This window comes from Semicossyphus pulcher, unplaced genomic scaffold, assembly GCF_022749685.1.
Source record: "Semicossyphus pulcher isolate SPU_LCO1_2020_fin unplaced genomic scaffold, fSemPul1.0.p SCAF_8, whole genome shotgun sequence".
Taxonomy (NCBI): Eukaryota; Metazoa; Chordata; class Actinopteri; order Labriformes; family Labridae; genus Semicossyphus; species Semicossyphus pulcher.
This window is the reverse complement of record NW_027211759.1, coordinates 8,991,006-9,004,795: the sequence shown is the minus strand read 5'-3', so window position 1 is coordinate 9,004,795 and position 13,790 is coordinate 8,991,006. Positions and strand designations below refer to the sequence as shown.

The window sequence follows — 13,790 nt, the reverse complement described above, 5'->3', positions numbered from 1 at the left end:
CTGTGCTCGCTGGAAAGGAGGTGAGGAAGGTTATGTCTTACCAGGAATTGCAGTCGCTGTCTCTCTGACTCCGGTGTGAACTCTGCTGACATGGGGATGACCTCTCCGGCTCTGATAATGATAGCTCTGAAGGAGAGGAGCAGACAAAACACATTGCTGTTTATTCAAGCTAGGGCCCTGTTGCTCCTGCTGTGAGAAATGATGCCTATAGGTTCACTGCAAGGGTACACTCGATTATTATGTGTATAAAGCACCTTTCTCACTGGTCATACAACCCACTAACACCCGCTAACACCCGGCTTTTTTGCTTAGTGGGAAAGGTTACAATCGGCATTCAGACCTGGTTCAAATGACTCTGCAGTAGAGCCGGGTAATTATCGCCTCAGCATTGATGGGAACACAAAACCTGTGTCAACATGCTAATCTCCGCCCCCTTTCCAGCGCGATGCTATGCTCCGTCAGTAACTTGCGACTCCTTGTCATCTAAGCTACAAATTCCGCCCGTCTCCGTCCTAGCAGCGCTTGAACATTGTTCCAAATTTGTCGGCGCTGAGTTTGATAAATAGACTGAATGAGCAATAGATACAATAAAGACCTAACCACTGTTAAGTAATCCTGTCTCCGGTGCGTTTGTGACGTCAGACGGTGATGCAGCAGAAAAAAGAGTGGAAGGAGTATATTTCACTGGCAATGGGAAAAGAGACAATCGGCATTTATTAGCGGGTCTTCCTGGGGATAAAAAACCCGCGTCAGCGCGCTAATTTTGGTGGGAAAGGGGTATAAGTGTGTGTGGGTGTATCTCACCTGCTGTCCCCTGCATTCCCAACGAAGATCTTCCCAAGCAAATAGACGACCACGAGAGCGGTGCAGCCACCCGAGATGTTGTAGATGGCCTTCTCCTTTTCTATCTGCACATCCTGAATACAAACACACACACACACACAAATTAATCTTATGTGAGCACATTATCCAAACCTATCCGCCGCACAAAATCATTTTTCTAATCATCACAGCTTTCAAAAACTTTTTCCTATCACACAAGCATGAACCTAATACTGAGTAAAATATGCCCTGATACTTAAAACCTGCCATGATGCTGTTATTAATTATAGCACAGTAATGAATTCATTTATCAATAGTGCCATGAGTCAAGCAGCAATAAAACAGAATGGAGACCTAAAGGATTGGAGAGAAAGTTAGGAGCGGCCGCTGGTTATTACACCAGTTAATTAGCCCAGATTAATTTGTTGCTAATTAAACAAAAAAAAAAAAAAGATTTGAAAAAACCCATGTGATCAGTTCATTAATAAGATGAATAATTAACCTGTCAGGGAATTAATCAAAACGCTAACGTAAATTTGAACCGAGCTGCGCACACTTTAGTTTAACCCTTCTCTGCTCTTGTTAGTCTGCAGTTAGCAGCTCCTGAGGGGCCTTGAATCACAAAACAGAAGAAGGAAGTTATCCGGGGAAAGTGGATGACCCCTCCGGCACCTCTTTCGCATCCCTCTGTCACTATCAACAGATTGAGTGGGATGAGAAATGCTGCGTGTTTGTGTACAGTGAGTCTCTGTGTGTGTCTCTTTGGAAGGAGACAGCGGTGGATTGTAATGTATGCGAGCATTGTGTGTGTAAATCTGTTAACAAGGTTAAAAAGGGATCTTTTGTGTGACTGAATGTCTGTACGACTTTATACGTGTGTACCTTTTTGTGGAGAAAATGTATGAAACAGAATCATTGTGTGTTTGTTATAGACACTTCATTGTCCGTTCTAGTTACAGAAAAAACGCACACTAACGTTAATGCTGCTGCACACGTTTCTCAAGAGTAAGAGGGCATAACGGAGTACAGAGGATGGATACATGTGTGTTGTTAGGGAGACTGAAAAAATGCGTTCTTCACCCTGAATGAATCATGAATCCATAGTGAGCCATACATATTTATCCTTGCTGTATCCAGCACCTCTCGCTGCAGGCAAAGTCTTTAATAATGAAAATGTCTGCATAAACATCCACACCTTTCTCCTCTACACTTCCAGTAGGAAAAACTTAACAAGTGTACTAAATAACCAGCAGGCAGAGAGAGAGACACGCAGAAATTTTTCATCATTCTGATGCAAAAACAATTTTTACACTTCTTCTAATTAAACATTTTAAACACAGGAAAAATGCCGCAAAGTAAGACCGACAAATTGGGAACTGGAGACATCACCTCCGCCCTTATGACAAAAACTACTAAGGTAATCACCAAGTCATTAAAAAACAAGTGAGAGGACAAGAGCAGCAGGAATAACAATATTCCACTCACAACCACTTGACTATAAAAAATAAGGAAGAACACCAAATGCAAAATGCAAAAATAAGTGCTGTGCGAAATACGTTTACACATCTCACCCTACTCAACATAAAATACTGCATCTGCTTAAGAGGTTAAAAAAATCAATGAGAGAGCCTTAAGCTACAAATATGTTAAATAACTCAGAGAACTGCAATGGTTAAAAAAAGAGGTTGAGCGGCTGAGAAAAGATGGAAAACTCTGATGATGGAAAGTGAGACAGGTAATTAACTGAATTAATTAATTGTAGCAAAATCTGTTGCATATCAGCTGTGTTTGAGTGAAAGAAAGACCTTTGAGCAAATTCTTAAAAAAAATGAGCTTATGTCACTTTCATATAAAGCATTAATAACCTGCTGACAACGCACAGTCACACACCATGGCAGTGTAAAGGTCAATATTCACGCATTAGTGGTTAAACAGCTATTAACATGTAGTGCATCTAGAACAAAAATACACACACATGCATGTTAAAAGATACATTTATCTTCATTTCCTGGAGGCAAATCCACTAAATACATCATGTTTACGATTAAAGTAACTTAAAGGAAAAGTTTAACCTTTTGGAAAATGAGCTTATCTGCTTTCTGTTCTGAGCTAGAGGAGATCAAAACCACTCACAGGCCTTGTACTGTTGAAGCCAGGAGGTGATTAGCGTCCCTTAGCATAATGTAACAAATAGGAAAACTGCTAGCCTGGCTCTTTGTGTTCAAATATCTGCCCACAACTCTGCAAAGGTCACTATTAAAGGTATAGTTTGACATTTTGGGAAGTTAACTTTCTTTCTAAGACATGGACAGAAAGATAAACACCACTTTCTTGTCTGGAATGAAGCTACAGGCAGCTACACAAGCAGCCAGTTAGCTAAGCTTAGCACACAGGCTGAAACAGGGGGAAAGGTTAGCTTGGCTCTGCCCAGAAGTAACAAAATATGCTAAACAACATTTCTAAAGGTCAGTAATTAAAATAATAGTTCACAATTTGGGTAATATATTTTTGCAAAGAGTTAAACCGGAAGCTAGCACAAGCAGCCAGTTAGCTAGGCTTAGCATACAGACTTAAAACAGGGGAATTTCTTAGCTTTGATCTGTCTAGAAAGAAACAAAATCTTCAAAACCGAATTTCTAATTAATAAAAAAAAAAGAATAGTTTACATTTTGGGCAATTAACTTGCTTGCATCACAAGCAGCTGGTTAGCTTAGCTAAATGCACTGACTGTAAACAATATATATATGGTAATTTGCCTGGCTCTGTCCAAAAAGAAAAACTAAGCCTAATATTCCATTCAATGCTAGTTTCTTTAATCTGTACCAAAAAAAGGAATGTAAAAATGATACATTATGGTATTATAAGCATGGATTCCTGGAGTCTTTGGCTGACTGGTAACCTAATGTTAATGATAAGACCCTTAAGTTTTTGTGCACATTATAGAAACAAGATATAATGCAGTAATTGCTGAGCTAGGCTAGTCAAGGTAGCTTTTCTGCAAGCTAAGCTAACTGGCTGCTAAATTAAAGAAATAAACCATATATCCAAAATGTTTAACTGTACATGAAAACCGAAGAATAAATTAGGCTCTAAAATAATTACATGGTGGTTAGACATCAAGTGACAGCCTGGAAGTGAAAGCTCAACCTGACAACACACAAACATACACAGGATTATAGGCCAGTGATCTCACCCCATTATTTCTATCCTGAATCAACCAACAATGTGATGTTTGCACATCCCTGAGTGTTTATCAGCCAACACGCACACCGGCTACTTCCATAGGAATGCAGTGAGTCGCGTCAGAGGAGAATTTAAGGCGGATTTGGCTGATAAGACACAGAGGCTCGGTGAACTCTGAGACAGAGATTTAGAGTGATACCAAACCATCCCAAGGTTCTGTGACACTTCCCATTTTCTAAAAGGATGAGCTTCATTAAAAAAAATAAGACAGGGGGCTTTAGGGGAGAGTTTCTGCCAAAATGTACTTAAGGGTGGTTACTTAGCGAAAGCAGAAGTGACAGTTTCTTGTTCCTAGTGGAAGTGTGTACATTTGGGCCAGAGTGCATCTAAGTTTACACATTGCTAAAATTAAAATAAATGGCTGTGAAGGGAAGTAGGTTCTGTAATAAGAGCGCATAGGTCCAAAGAAAAACGCTGTTTCCACCTGGGAAAACACCGGGGGGAAGTAGTACCAAGTGCCTTATATATGGTTTTATTTATATCTTACTGAAGAGCAACTTTAGACCACCATTTGACAGTTTTGTAGCTGTAAGATTTGAGTTACACTCACTGTGACATTATCTGCAATGTTAATGGTGGATTTGAGTGCAATTGCCCTTTAAGAAAGACAGAGGTAAGGAGTGTAGATTCAGAGCTGGAGATTCAGAGCTGGATAAAAAGCTAAAGAGGTATGTGAGAGGAAGCAGGAAGAGATGTAGATGTTTGCTGATTGCTGAGAGTGCAGATAACTCAGTAGAAAAAACAAGAAGAGAAAAGAACAGAGGCAAGACAAGAGGATTATTGTATTATAAAAGCAAAATGTTTCCTGGCTTTACAGTATAAAACATTATAAATCTGATATAAATCTGCTGCTAAAGAACTGGAATTCTGATTATTACTGACATGTTATTTTAATAAGTCTTTCTGTGACAAAACAACAATGTCCCAGTTCACAACAGAACATTAATTTCATTCACTGATACTTAAAAAAAAAAATTAATTACACCTACACACACTAAGCCACAAGAGCACCAATACACTATTCCCCCTTAATGTCCATGCAGTTTGGTAAAGATAGTTAATTGCACACTACCACCTAGTGGCTGAGAGGTGGAAACACTAGGGTGCAGTTGGATGTTGTATTTTCTAATGAGATTTATCTGCACTGCTCTCTTTAGTGATCGAATTAAACCTCCATGTGTTGTCTAACACGCAACTCAAATGTTAAGCATTCGCACTGAATTTGTGCTGTGCAGGCCTGGATCGAGAATTAAATATATATAATATATGATCGCACTTGAAGCAGTGTTTTGGCACTTACTGACTTCATTGCTTGTGTTGTATTAACTCTTAGACGTACGTCGCTTTGGATAAAAGCATCTGCTAAATGAAATTGTAACATTGTAACATTGTAATTACAAGGAATTTATATTTCTGTTCAAAGGCCAGGTGGGTGGGGTTAACAGCAGAAGGATGACATAGATCACAGTCCGTCTGCAACAAAAATAATAACCTAGAGGGTTCTATGAATTTATAAAATCATATTTTTTCATGTGATTTTCTTTCTTTACTTCAAAAGACGGCTTTAATCATATTTCCATATTGCTTTTTTAATGTACAGTATATATGGTTGTATACTAGGTACTATATGTGTGCTATCAATTATATACAATCGGGTTGTGCACAAAGCAAGACATCACGTCACCATGGCCTCCATTAAATCATGTTTAAACCTTCACATAGGCATGTCAATAAAGCCTTTTAATCTCCACATGTCTACATGGCATATTATGAATCACTATGAGTGAAACCACTTTGGCTTAAATCTCCGGGTCTAACTGTTCATAAGATAATATCTCTTCCACAACCCAGCAGGAGACAAAGATAACACAGCCTGTTGTTCAAAACCCTGATGTTGAAACTGAGGCCGGTGACCTTTGACCTTTCCCCTTTCAAATCCCGTCCTGCAGGCCAGCACTGTTTTGATTGGCTCTGGTCTTGATCTCTTGGCCTCTGCATGAGTTAAGTCTCCAACATCCACTTACAGCGCGGCCAGATGGCGAGAGTGTGTGAAGTGAAGCAGTGTGAAGGAGAAAGTACTTCACTCCTGTGGCTCTGAGGCTGTTCTCTGACTGACTGACACCACATGCTCACAGTTTGAGGGAAACAGTCACATATTATGAAATTAGAAAAAGTTTTTAGCTTTTTTACATAGGATTTTAATATTTGAGTAGAATGTTTTTTGCAGTTTCCTGTGTGACCACATACGTACTTAACGTTTTCATCTTATAACCTTGACTCAGCTGATAAGATATCTCCTCATCTCTCTGGGCTGCTGAAAGAGGACGACACTCCTGAGTCCGGAAGATTTCATTTCAACTTGAAGCAGTAAAATAAATATCTAAATAAAATACCTAAAATCCAACTAACTATTCAGCATCAAATAAACTTACTTTTATACTTTAATATTTGCACATTAGCTTTCTAATTAAACTCACTAAATGAGCAGGAGAGAGGGAAATAATGGTATTTTGATGTGTTTTACTGATGTTTTATAGCACTTTCGATGTATAAAACTTCGGTTCATACATACATATTTTTAGATTTTCTTCCTTTGTTTTGTGTTCATGGTTAAGTGGACTGTCTTTTTGTCAGGTATATTGGTGTTCTTTGTTCCCTAAGGTGCTTCTTAGGGTTGATTGCCCCTCTGGGACAAATACAGTGATTTGAATGGATCTATCCATCCAGCCATCCATTTATTTCCGCATATTAGGTGATTTGAATTAAATTAAATTGAATAACATATGTTTCCACCTAAAAATTGGAATAAATTCAAACTGATGTAATTCAAGCTGATCACACCCACAGCTCCTGACAGTTTAAGATAGAGTAAGCTTTTGGCAGCTACCTTCAAACCAACAAACGCATCGGGGTTTTTTTTAAAGTTAAATGTTGATTTTGTTGATTTTTGAGTGTCATTTTATGGGATTAAAGGGGTGATTTATGTTATAAAACAGGGGTGTTTGTGCCATACTGTATATTCTAAACTTTATTCATAGCATTACTTTACAGGGAAATGACTTGTTTGCTTATCTTTGTAAACCAGCAACAGGAAACTAGGAGGCCCCTGTGCACTTTTCTCTACCATCCAAGTAAAGTGAATCAATATCAATTGACTTAGTAAGTAATTAGAGTTTAATGGATGTTAAGTAACCATTCTGGTTTCCATTAGTGCATAGTTATCGATAATTGTAGAAGCTTGTGACGTAAATGAATGGAAGCTTGGACATTCTCTATACAATTTGTTACATCACAGCCTATTTAACTGTGCAGGTTTTTTCCATGTCCTGTTATGTTGCATGTGATTTGTAAATATGCAAAAGCGTGCAAAAAAAAACCAAACTTAGATTATATAGTTATTTGTGTTGTAAGCTTGGATTTATCGGTGCAAACTGAAAATGTTCCTTGCTACAAAGCAATGCATATCTTTTGTTCTGAGAACAGAACATGAAGGAGACAGCTCAGGGCAATTTGTTGTTCTATATAATTATAGGAAATCAGCGACTGAAAAAGCAGTAGACAAGGAACACCAAGGGAAGATCTGTATGGTGCATATACAGTACTTCCTTAAAGGACATTATTAACATACTGTTTATCTGTTAAAGTAACAATGCCTAGTTTTAATATAGAGTATTAACCACCTGATCTAAATGTCCTCCAAACGTACTTTTTAAGAAACTCTATTAAAAGGATAGTCCAAGTATCAGGGACAGAATCTTCAAAGGGGCCATATCTTTTGAATGGATGTTCTCATATTTGCATCGGTTTCACATGTTTGGGTGTTTATTGTTCACAGTGAGAAAGTGAAAACTGCATAATTCCGTGTTTTTACAGAATCACATTTTTAAAAAGGTCGCCTCTGAAATGGGCCGTTCAGAACAGCTGCATGTTTCTACATAGAACCTTGCTTTCACTGAAATCGACCAATCGTCATTCACCTCAGGCTGCCTTCTTGCACGAGCTTATAGTCAAGTCGTCAGGATTTCAACTTACCATTCTGATACCTGCTGGTGATTCTGGCTCGTACATATAAGGCCGAATAACCGATCCTAAAGCAGCCATGTTTTCTACAACTTTGGCGTGACAGTGCAGCGCGGCCACTCCCACACGTGGGGGAGGGGCTACACGGTCACTCCAAATACTGTCAGCCAATAGTGGCTAAGGTCTAACCTTTGAATGGCAAAGCGGCTTGTTCGTTTCAGGAGGAAGGAGAGGCTCCGAATAATTTATTAAAATACGTATACAGTTTTTAAAGCGAAACAGTGTGATTCAAAAACACATTAGAATAAGCTACAATATGTCCCTTTTGAGGCTGTAAGGCTGTTTAGGGGTTGAGTTGTCCTTTTTGCCCTGCGCAAAAAGAGGATTACAGGATTACAGTAGTTTAATTACACATTGGAGAGTGAATCTTTAAGACCTTATTTGCAAAAAAAGGTCCACAACATTCTGCTTACCATGTCTTTGAAAGCGTTCTCGATGGCTCCGATCACCAGGCTCTCATGAGAAACCTTCTTCTCAGTGAAGAAGCGTGTGGGCGGGGTGCTGGGCGAGCCCGGAGCCCCTGCAGCACCGCGGAGCGAGGCGGCCCTGGTAAGAGCGCGTTGGGACGTCGGGGTGAGGAGGTGATTGATGGGCTCCTCTCCTAGGCATGTGGGAGGCTGCAGGCTCGGAGTGCAGAGGATCTCCAGCACCTCCTGAAGATGCAGGGCGATGTGGTGATGCAGAAGACGGGAAGCCACCACGGCCACACCGGAGCCAGCGTGGCCATCGAACAGCGCCCAGTAGTGGAGGGTTAGGTCTTCAGAGCTATCCTGCACACATCGAAACACAAGAGAAGTAATCAGTTCTGTCAATATTTGCATCTGCAGGATGTTGCATGGAAGCAGAGGAGGGTTGTCAGACCTCGTTTTCAGACTAATCAAACAACTAGGGACTAAAACTTGATTGATTTTCTATGGACTAAACTCATCCAGCTGAGAATACTAGCCACAGCAGCTAATGAATATTTCATGATCTATTAATCACCTGTGAACAGAGGCTTGGAGAAAAGCTGCATCTAACATTGGGGTTAGACTAGAGCAACAGTTAATGATAACTCCAGGAGGTTTTCATGACCAGAGATACAGTACAGAGCAGTTGATTAGAAAAAGGAATTAAATGCAATGTGTCCCAAAAAACAGTGGTCAAAAGTTAATAGATGGAAGCTTCATTCTACCATCCCTGCATTCAAATTCATCCCATACTGTTGGTGTTCAATGGGAAAGCTTTCAACCTTATGTATGCTCTGGGATCAATGCTTTAATCTTCAGGTATTAATAGACCCAGACTGATGTACTATATGGTAAACAAAACAGTGCCCCCTCCCACATTCAGTCAAAGAGTCTTGTGATCCGGTTCTTTCATTGTACACCTTTCTGTTTGCCGCCTTCAAAAACAGCAGCAACTCTCTGATCTTCCGTCCTCCTGGAACTGATCGTTATGCTTTTTTGAAGTCCGTTTCGATTAAGCGCAAAGACTGCTAATACGAAGTGGAAGTAGCAACAGTCCAGCCCCCCACGAACATTTTAAAAGGCTTACATCTGGCATTTTTGCAAAGCCTTTGTGGATTTTTAGAGGTTTGGCTCCATCCTGATTGACAGCTGGTCTTGGCTGAGACTTGCATTCTCAATGACAAGGTAGCAAAGCCCAAAACCATACACTGGTTAATAATCAATTTTACTCTAAATGGAACCCTAAAGTGGTAATCATGAGGATCTCCGTTTCGTTCTCTTTGGCGACACCTACGGCAATAAACGGTAATTGCGGGAGCACACTTCCCAGATATCCAGACAGTGTTGCAGTGTAACTTGATTTTCCTCACTGACGGTCGCTTTCCTTTTTAGACTGTTTGCCTTCATCTAAGCGTCAAATGTGTTTCTTTTTCTTTGGATTTTCACTTATTTTTGAAGTTGTATCTGTAGTCATCGATCTTTTCTTTGTTTGTTCAGCCATAGTAGATTACTGTTTACTCGTAACAACTTTTGCAGAGACCGGAAAAGCAGCCACTTAGCTCCGCCTACCCTCTCTGGCAGACCAACCACTGCTGGCTGGTGGAAAACGTGTCACTAACTGGGTGCCGCTTGTTTTTTATTGTTTGTTTGTTTTTTTTCCGTGACAGTCGCGACCGACACCGAGTCCATAATACTGCAAATGCAAAGGCTTTCATCAGAGTGGGCCATAGGCTTAATCACCATTGAATTATTTTTACCAGTGTAATTTACTACATTGACATCATACTGTTTTGAAAAAGACTTGAAACTTCTGATAGAGACCATAAACTCATCAAGAAACAGTTTCCTGGGGTAATAAATCAAGTGAGAAGTCGTTTTTTTCTCATAGACTTCAATACAATCTTGTTTTTTTGGCAAAAGAGCCCCGCCCCCTTTTGCTGGTCATTAGAAAGAATGGCGGTTCAAAGCACCTGCAAAAATTGGTTTCACCTGTTTAGTACTTAAGTCACAGATGCATAGAGTTTCCTTTGTACTTATCACATCCTTCCGTCCGTGACTCATATGTACTGTAAAAAAGGGATGTCTGAGGCCAGCATTCATACTGCATTTTTCTGGTTTATCATTGCTAGTACAAAAAGCATTGATTCTCTAAATATAGTCCAGGTAAAGTCTACAACACGAGCCTACGAAGCAAGCAAAGAACACTAGAAAGGCTCTACGCTACTCTTATTGGTTTAGCATCGCTGCAGAAGTGAGTCATGAGGTACTTGCATGAGTTTGCTGTAGGCTCCAGGTGGGCCTGAGCAAAGTACTGGTGGGCTGAGAGGAAATTGTAGAAGCAGTATTACTTAAAATAGATACATATATATGCCTTTGGAAATAAAAATCACACAAGTGCTGTATATTTGGAAATGCAGAAATCAGAGAGTACATGTACAAGTACAGCAGGAGATAGACATCAATGTTTAGTGGTTGAAGAGGTTTTTCAGCATAGAGGGATAAAGCCACTATTGTCCCTAAGTGAAATAAGTGTGCCATTATATTATGTGAATAAGGTTTGCTCCCCAACAAAGGCAAATAGTTTCATAAATGACAGTTTTCCTTCTTACAAGACATGCTGTACTTGTGAAGGACACTTAACGGGAGCTGAACTCTAAAGCCTTTGTGTTAGAGCCTGACTGATATATTATACTGCCGATATTTCAGGCCGATATGGACCTATCAAAGATGTACTTCAATATGTGGCGATATTAGAATTTATTTTAAAGAAAACACAACATATAAAACAATGCTTGGAATTATTTCAGATGGTGTCGTCAGGCGCTTTCCAGTGTTTTAACTCCATACTTCCTACAATCCTCTCAGCACTGTGTGCAGCACCTGTAGCAGAGCATCAGAGCTGGGCAGATGGTGGTTTGCATACAATGTATGATCATTTTACATATTCATTAAAAAAGTTTGTTTAAGAAATAAGTCTGGGCACAAATGTTTACAAGGTCCGTCGTACTTTCAGCTAATAAAAAACACTATATTGGCCACCATATCGGTAATCGCTATCTGTTTAAATAAAGGAACCCTTATCAGTCAGGCTCTACTTTGTGTGCCCTTTTCTGTGTGTCACTGAACCAAAGTGCGATTTCCAGCCCATATTAGTGGCTGTCAAGATAGGTTGAAGGCAACTGTGATGTGTAAAGGACGCTGTGTTGTACACCCTGATAAACTGCTGATGGGGCAGAAAGAGGGGATAGTGGGTTCCAACACAAGCCCCAGGGATCTTCAAGGACTACTTCCTCTCTCATTTGATTTTGAATTCTTGAACTGAAATACAGATATGGTGAAAAAGGATGTATTAGTTTGACCCACCTGGTACTCTCTGATGCTCAAACCCTCTCCGTTGGGCAGGGAAGACCTCCTGCGGGTCTGGGGGGTCCGGTTGGGTGTGGAGTTTCCTGCAGGTCTCCTTTTGACCACCAGCACCTCACAGCAGGCCTGGTCCTCGTTTAATGTGCTTTTTCCTGCATTGATCACCCTAAACAGAGAGGGGAAAACAGGACGGGAAGAGGCGGTATTGTAGCTTTACTTACGTTTAACAAGACATGGAAGATAAAAAGAGACAATAAAAATCATTGAAATTAATAAAGTAAAAATTAATCAAGATTAAAGAAATCCACATGCCAAATATATTGTTCCGTATATGTAGGATGTATATATTTAATTATATATGTAAAATTTAATACAAAATCCTTTTACATTTTTTATTATTAGTCATTATATTACATGTTATTTATAATTTTTGTATTGGTTTGTAGTACAATTTTGCAGCTTTTTCTATTGTTGCTGGAATGTGAAGGAGCCAAAAAATGTTACTCTGTTAAACTTGTTTAATATGATGTAACAATAAAGGAATCATGAATCTTGAAAATCTAGTAATGCAACAGTCAGGCATTAAGTGTGTATAAATATTAGGGGTGGATATCGCAGGATAACTCACATTGCGATGCGATACGCGTCCCACAATAATGATAATAGCACGATACAGCGATTCTGCGATAATTAATATATTGCAAGATCATATAACGATACATCACGATATCTGATTAACTGTTGGCTACAGAATGCAAAAGTGCACGATTCATGTATTTATTCAATGCAATTTGGTGTCACAAACTGAGATGAAACAATGGACGTGATTTCAGTCTGTAAATTACATTTACAGAAAACTTCAGAAACAAATTAGGACTTTGGATTTGAAAGTTACTGACGCATCTCTTGACTTCTATTCACCGCTTTCCAAAATTATCCCGCTGTCTTCTTCTTTTATCCTGCTGACAATTTCTTATTCAGTCAATCAGTTTCTGTTCACCCTCATTCATGTCATAAGCAACACCTCGGGGAGTCATCAAGTAGTGACGTGGGGAGTCAAAATGGCAGGGATATATATTTAAATTAGAAGATCGTTTTTTGGCGCTAGCCTCTAACGATAATTGTATTGCACGAGTCAGGAGGACGATATGTTGCCGTATCAATATTTTGTCCCACCCCAAATAAATATTTATGGTATATAAGTATGAATCATAAGTAAATACAACACAAATAAAATATAGACATATATACAAAATATATATGCAGTATAGGTATTATACATACAATGTGAAATTTGAATATATATTGTAATTATTATTATATTTAAATGAAATACTACATAAGAATATATGGGCGTTATGTATATAATATCTTGTTATGTACAGAATATAAACCTACACACACACACACACACACACACACAGACAAACACACTCTCACACACAGTGTCTGAAGGACCTGAGGGCTGAACTATTCTGAAGACATCAGCTGTCGTCTTTACTCACATCATTTCAATCACTTCCTTCTATCAGACACTAAAACAGTTCAGCAGCAGCTGTGTCTTTGAGTTCACTTTTCAGAAGGTGATTGTGCCTCTCTGCATTTATCACCACAAATTACCCGAGAGATGAATCACAGCTGCGGGTCAGTTATAGGTTTCAATGTCTGCCAACTGTAGCAGTGACCTTTAATCCATATGACGCTCTTAGCCCCATGATACTTTACTTAATGTCTGTGAAAGATAGTACAAGTTTCCCTTCATTACAGCAGTTTGTTTAAATAAAAGAGCGAGACAATGCAGGATGAAGTTCAGCAGGTACACAATCTTTAAAT

At 39.3% G+C, this 13,790-nt stretch overlaps 1 protein-coding gene across 1 annotated transcript in view; it reads right to left on the bottom strand.

The window, feature by feature from the left end:
- Positions 1-13,790, bottom strand: part of ppm1h (protein phosphatase, Mg2+/Mn2+ dependent, 1H) — a 43,289-nt gene that overhangs the window by 17,095 nt on the left and 12,404 nt on the right. The window contains exons 2-5 of the mRNA XM_069686956.1: positions 11,958-12,123; positions 8,559-8,915; positions 805-917; positions 42-126 (exon numbers count right to left, since the gene is read on the bottom strand). Of these exons, the coding sequence (XP_069543057.1) occupies positions 42-126; positions 805-917; positions 8,559-8,915; positions 11,958-12,123 (721 nt within the window). The remainder of the gene's footprint in view (positions 1-41; positions 127-804; positions 918-8,558; positions 8,916-11,957; positions 12,124-13,790) is intronic.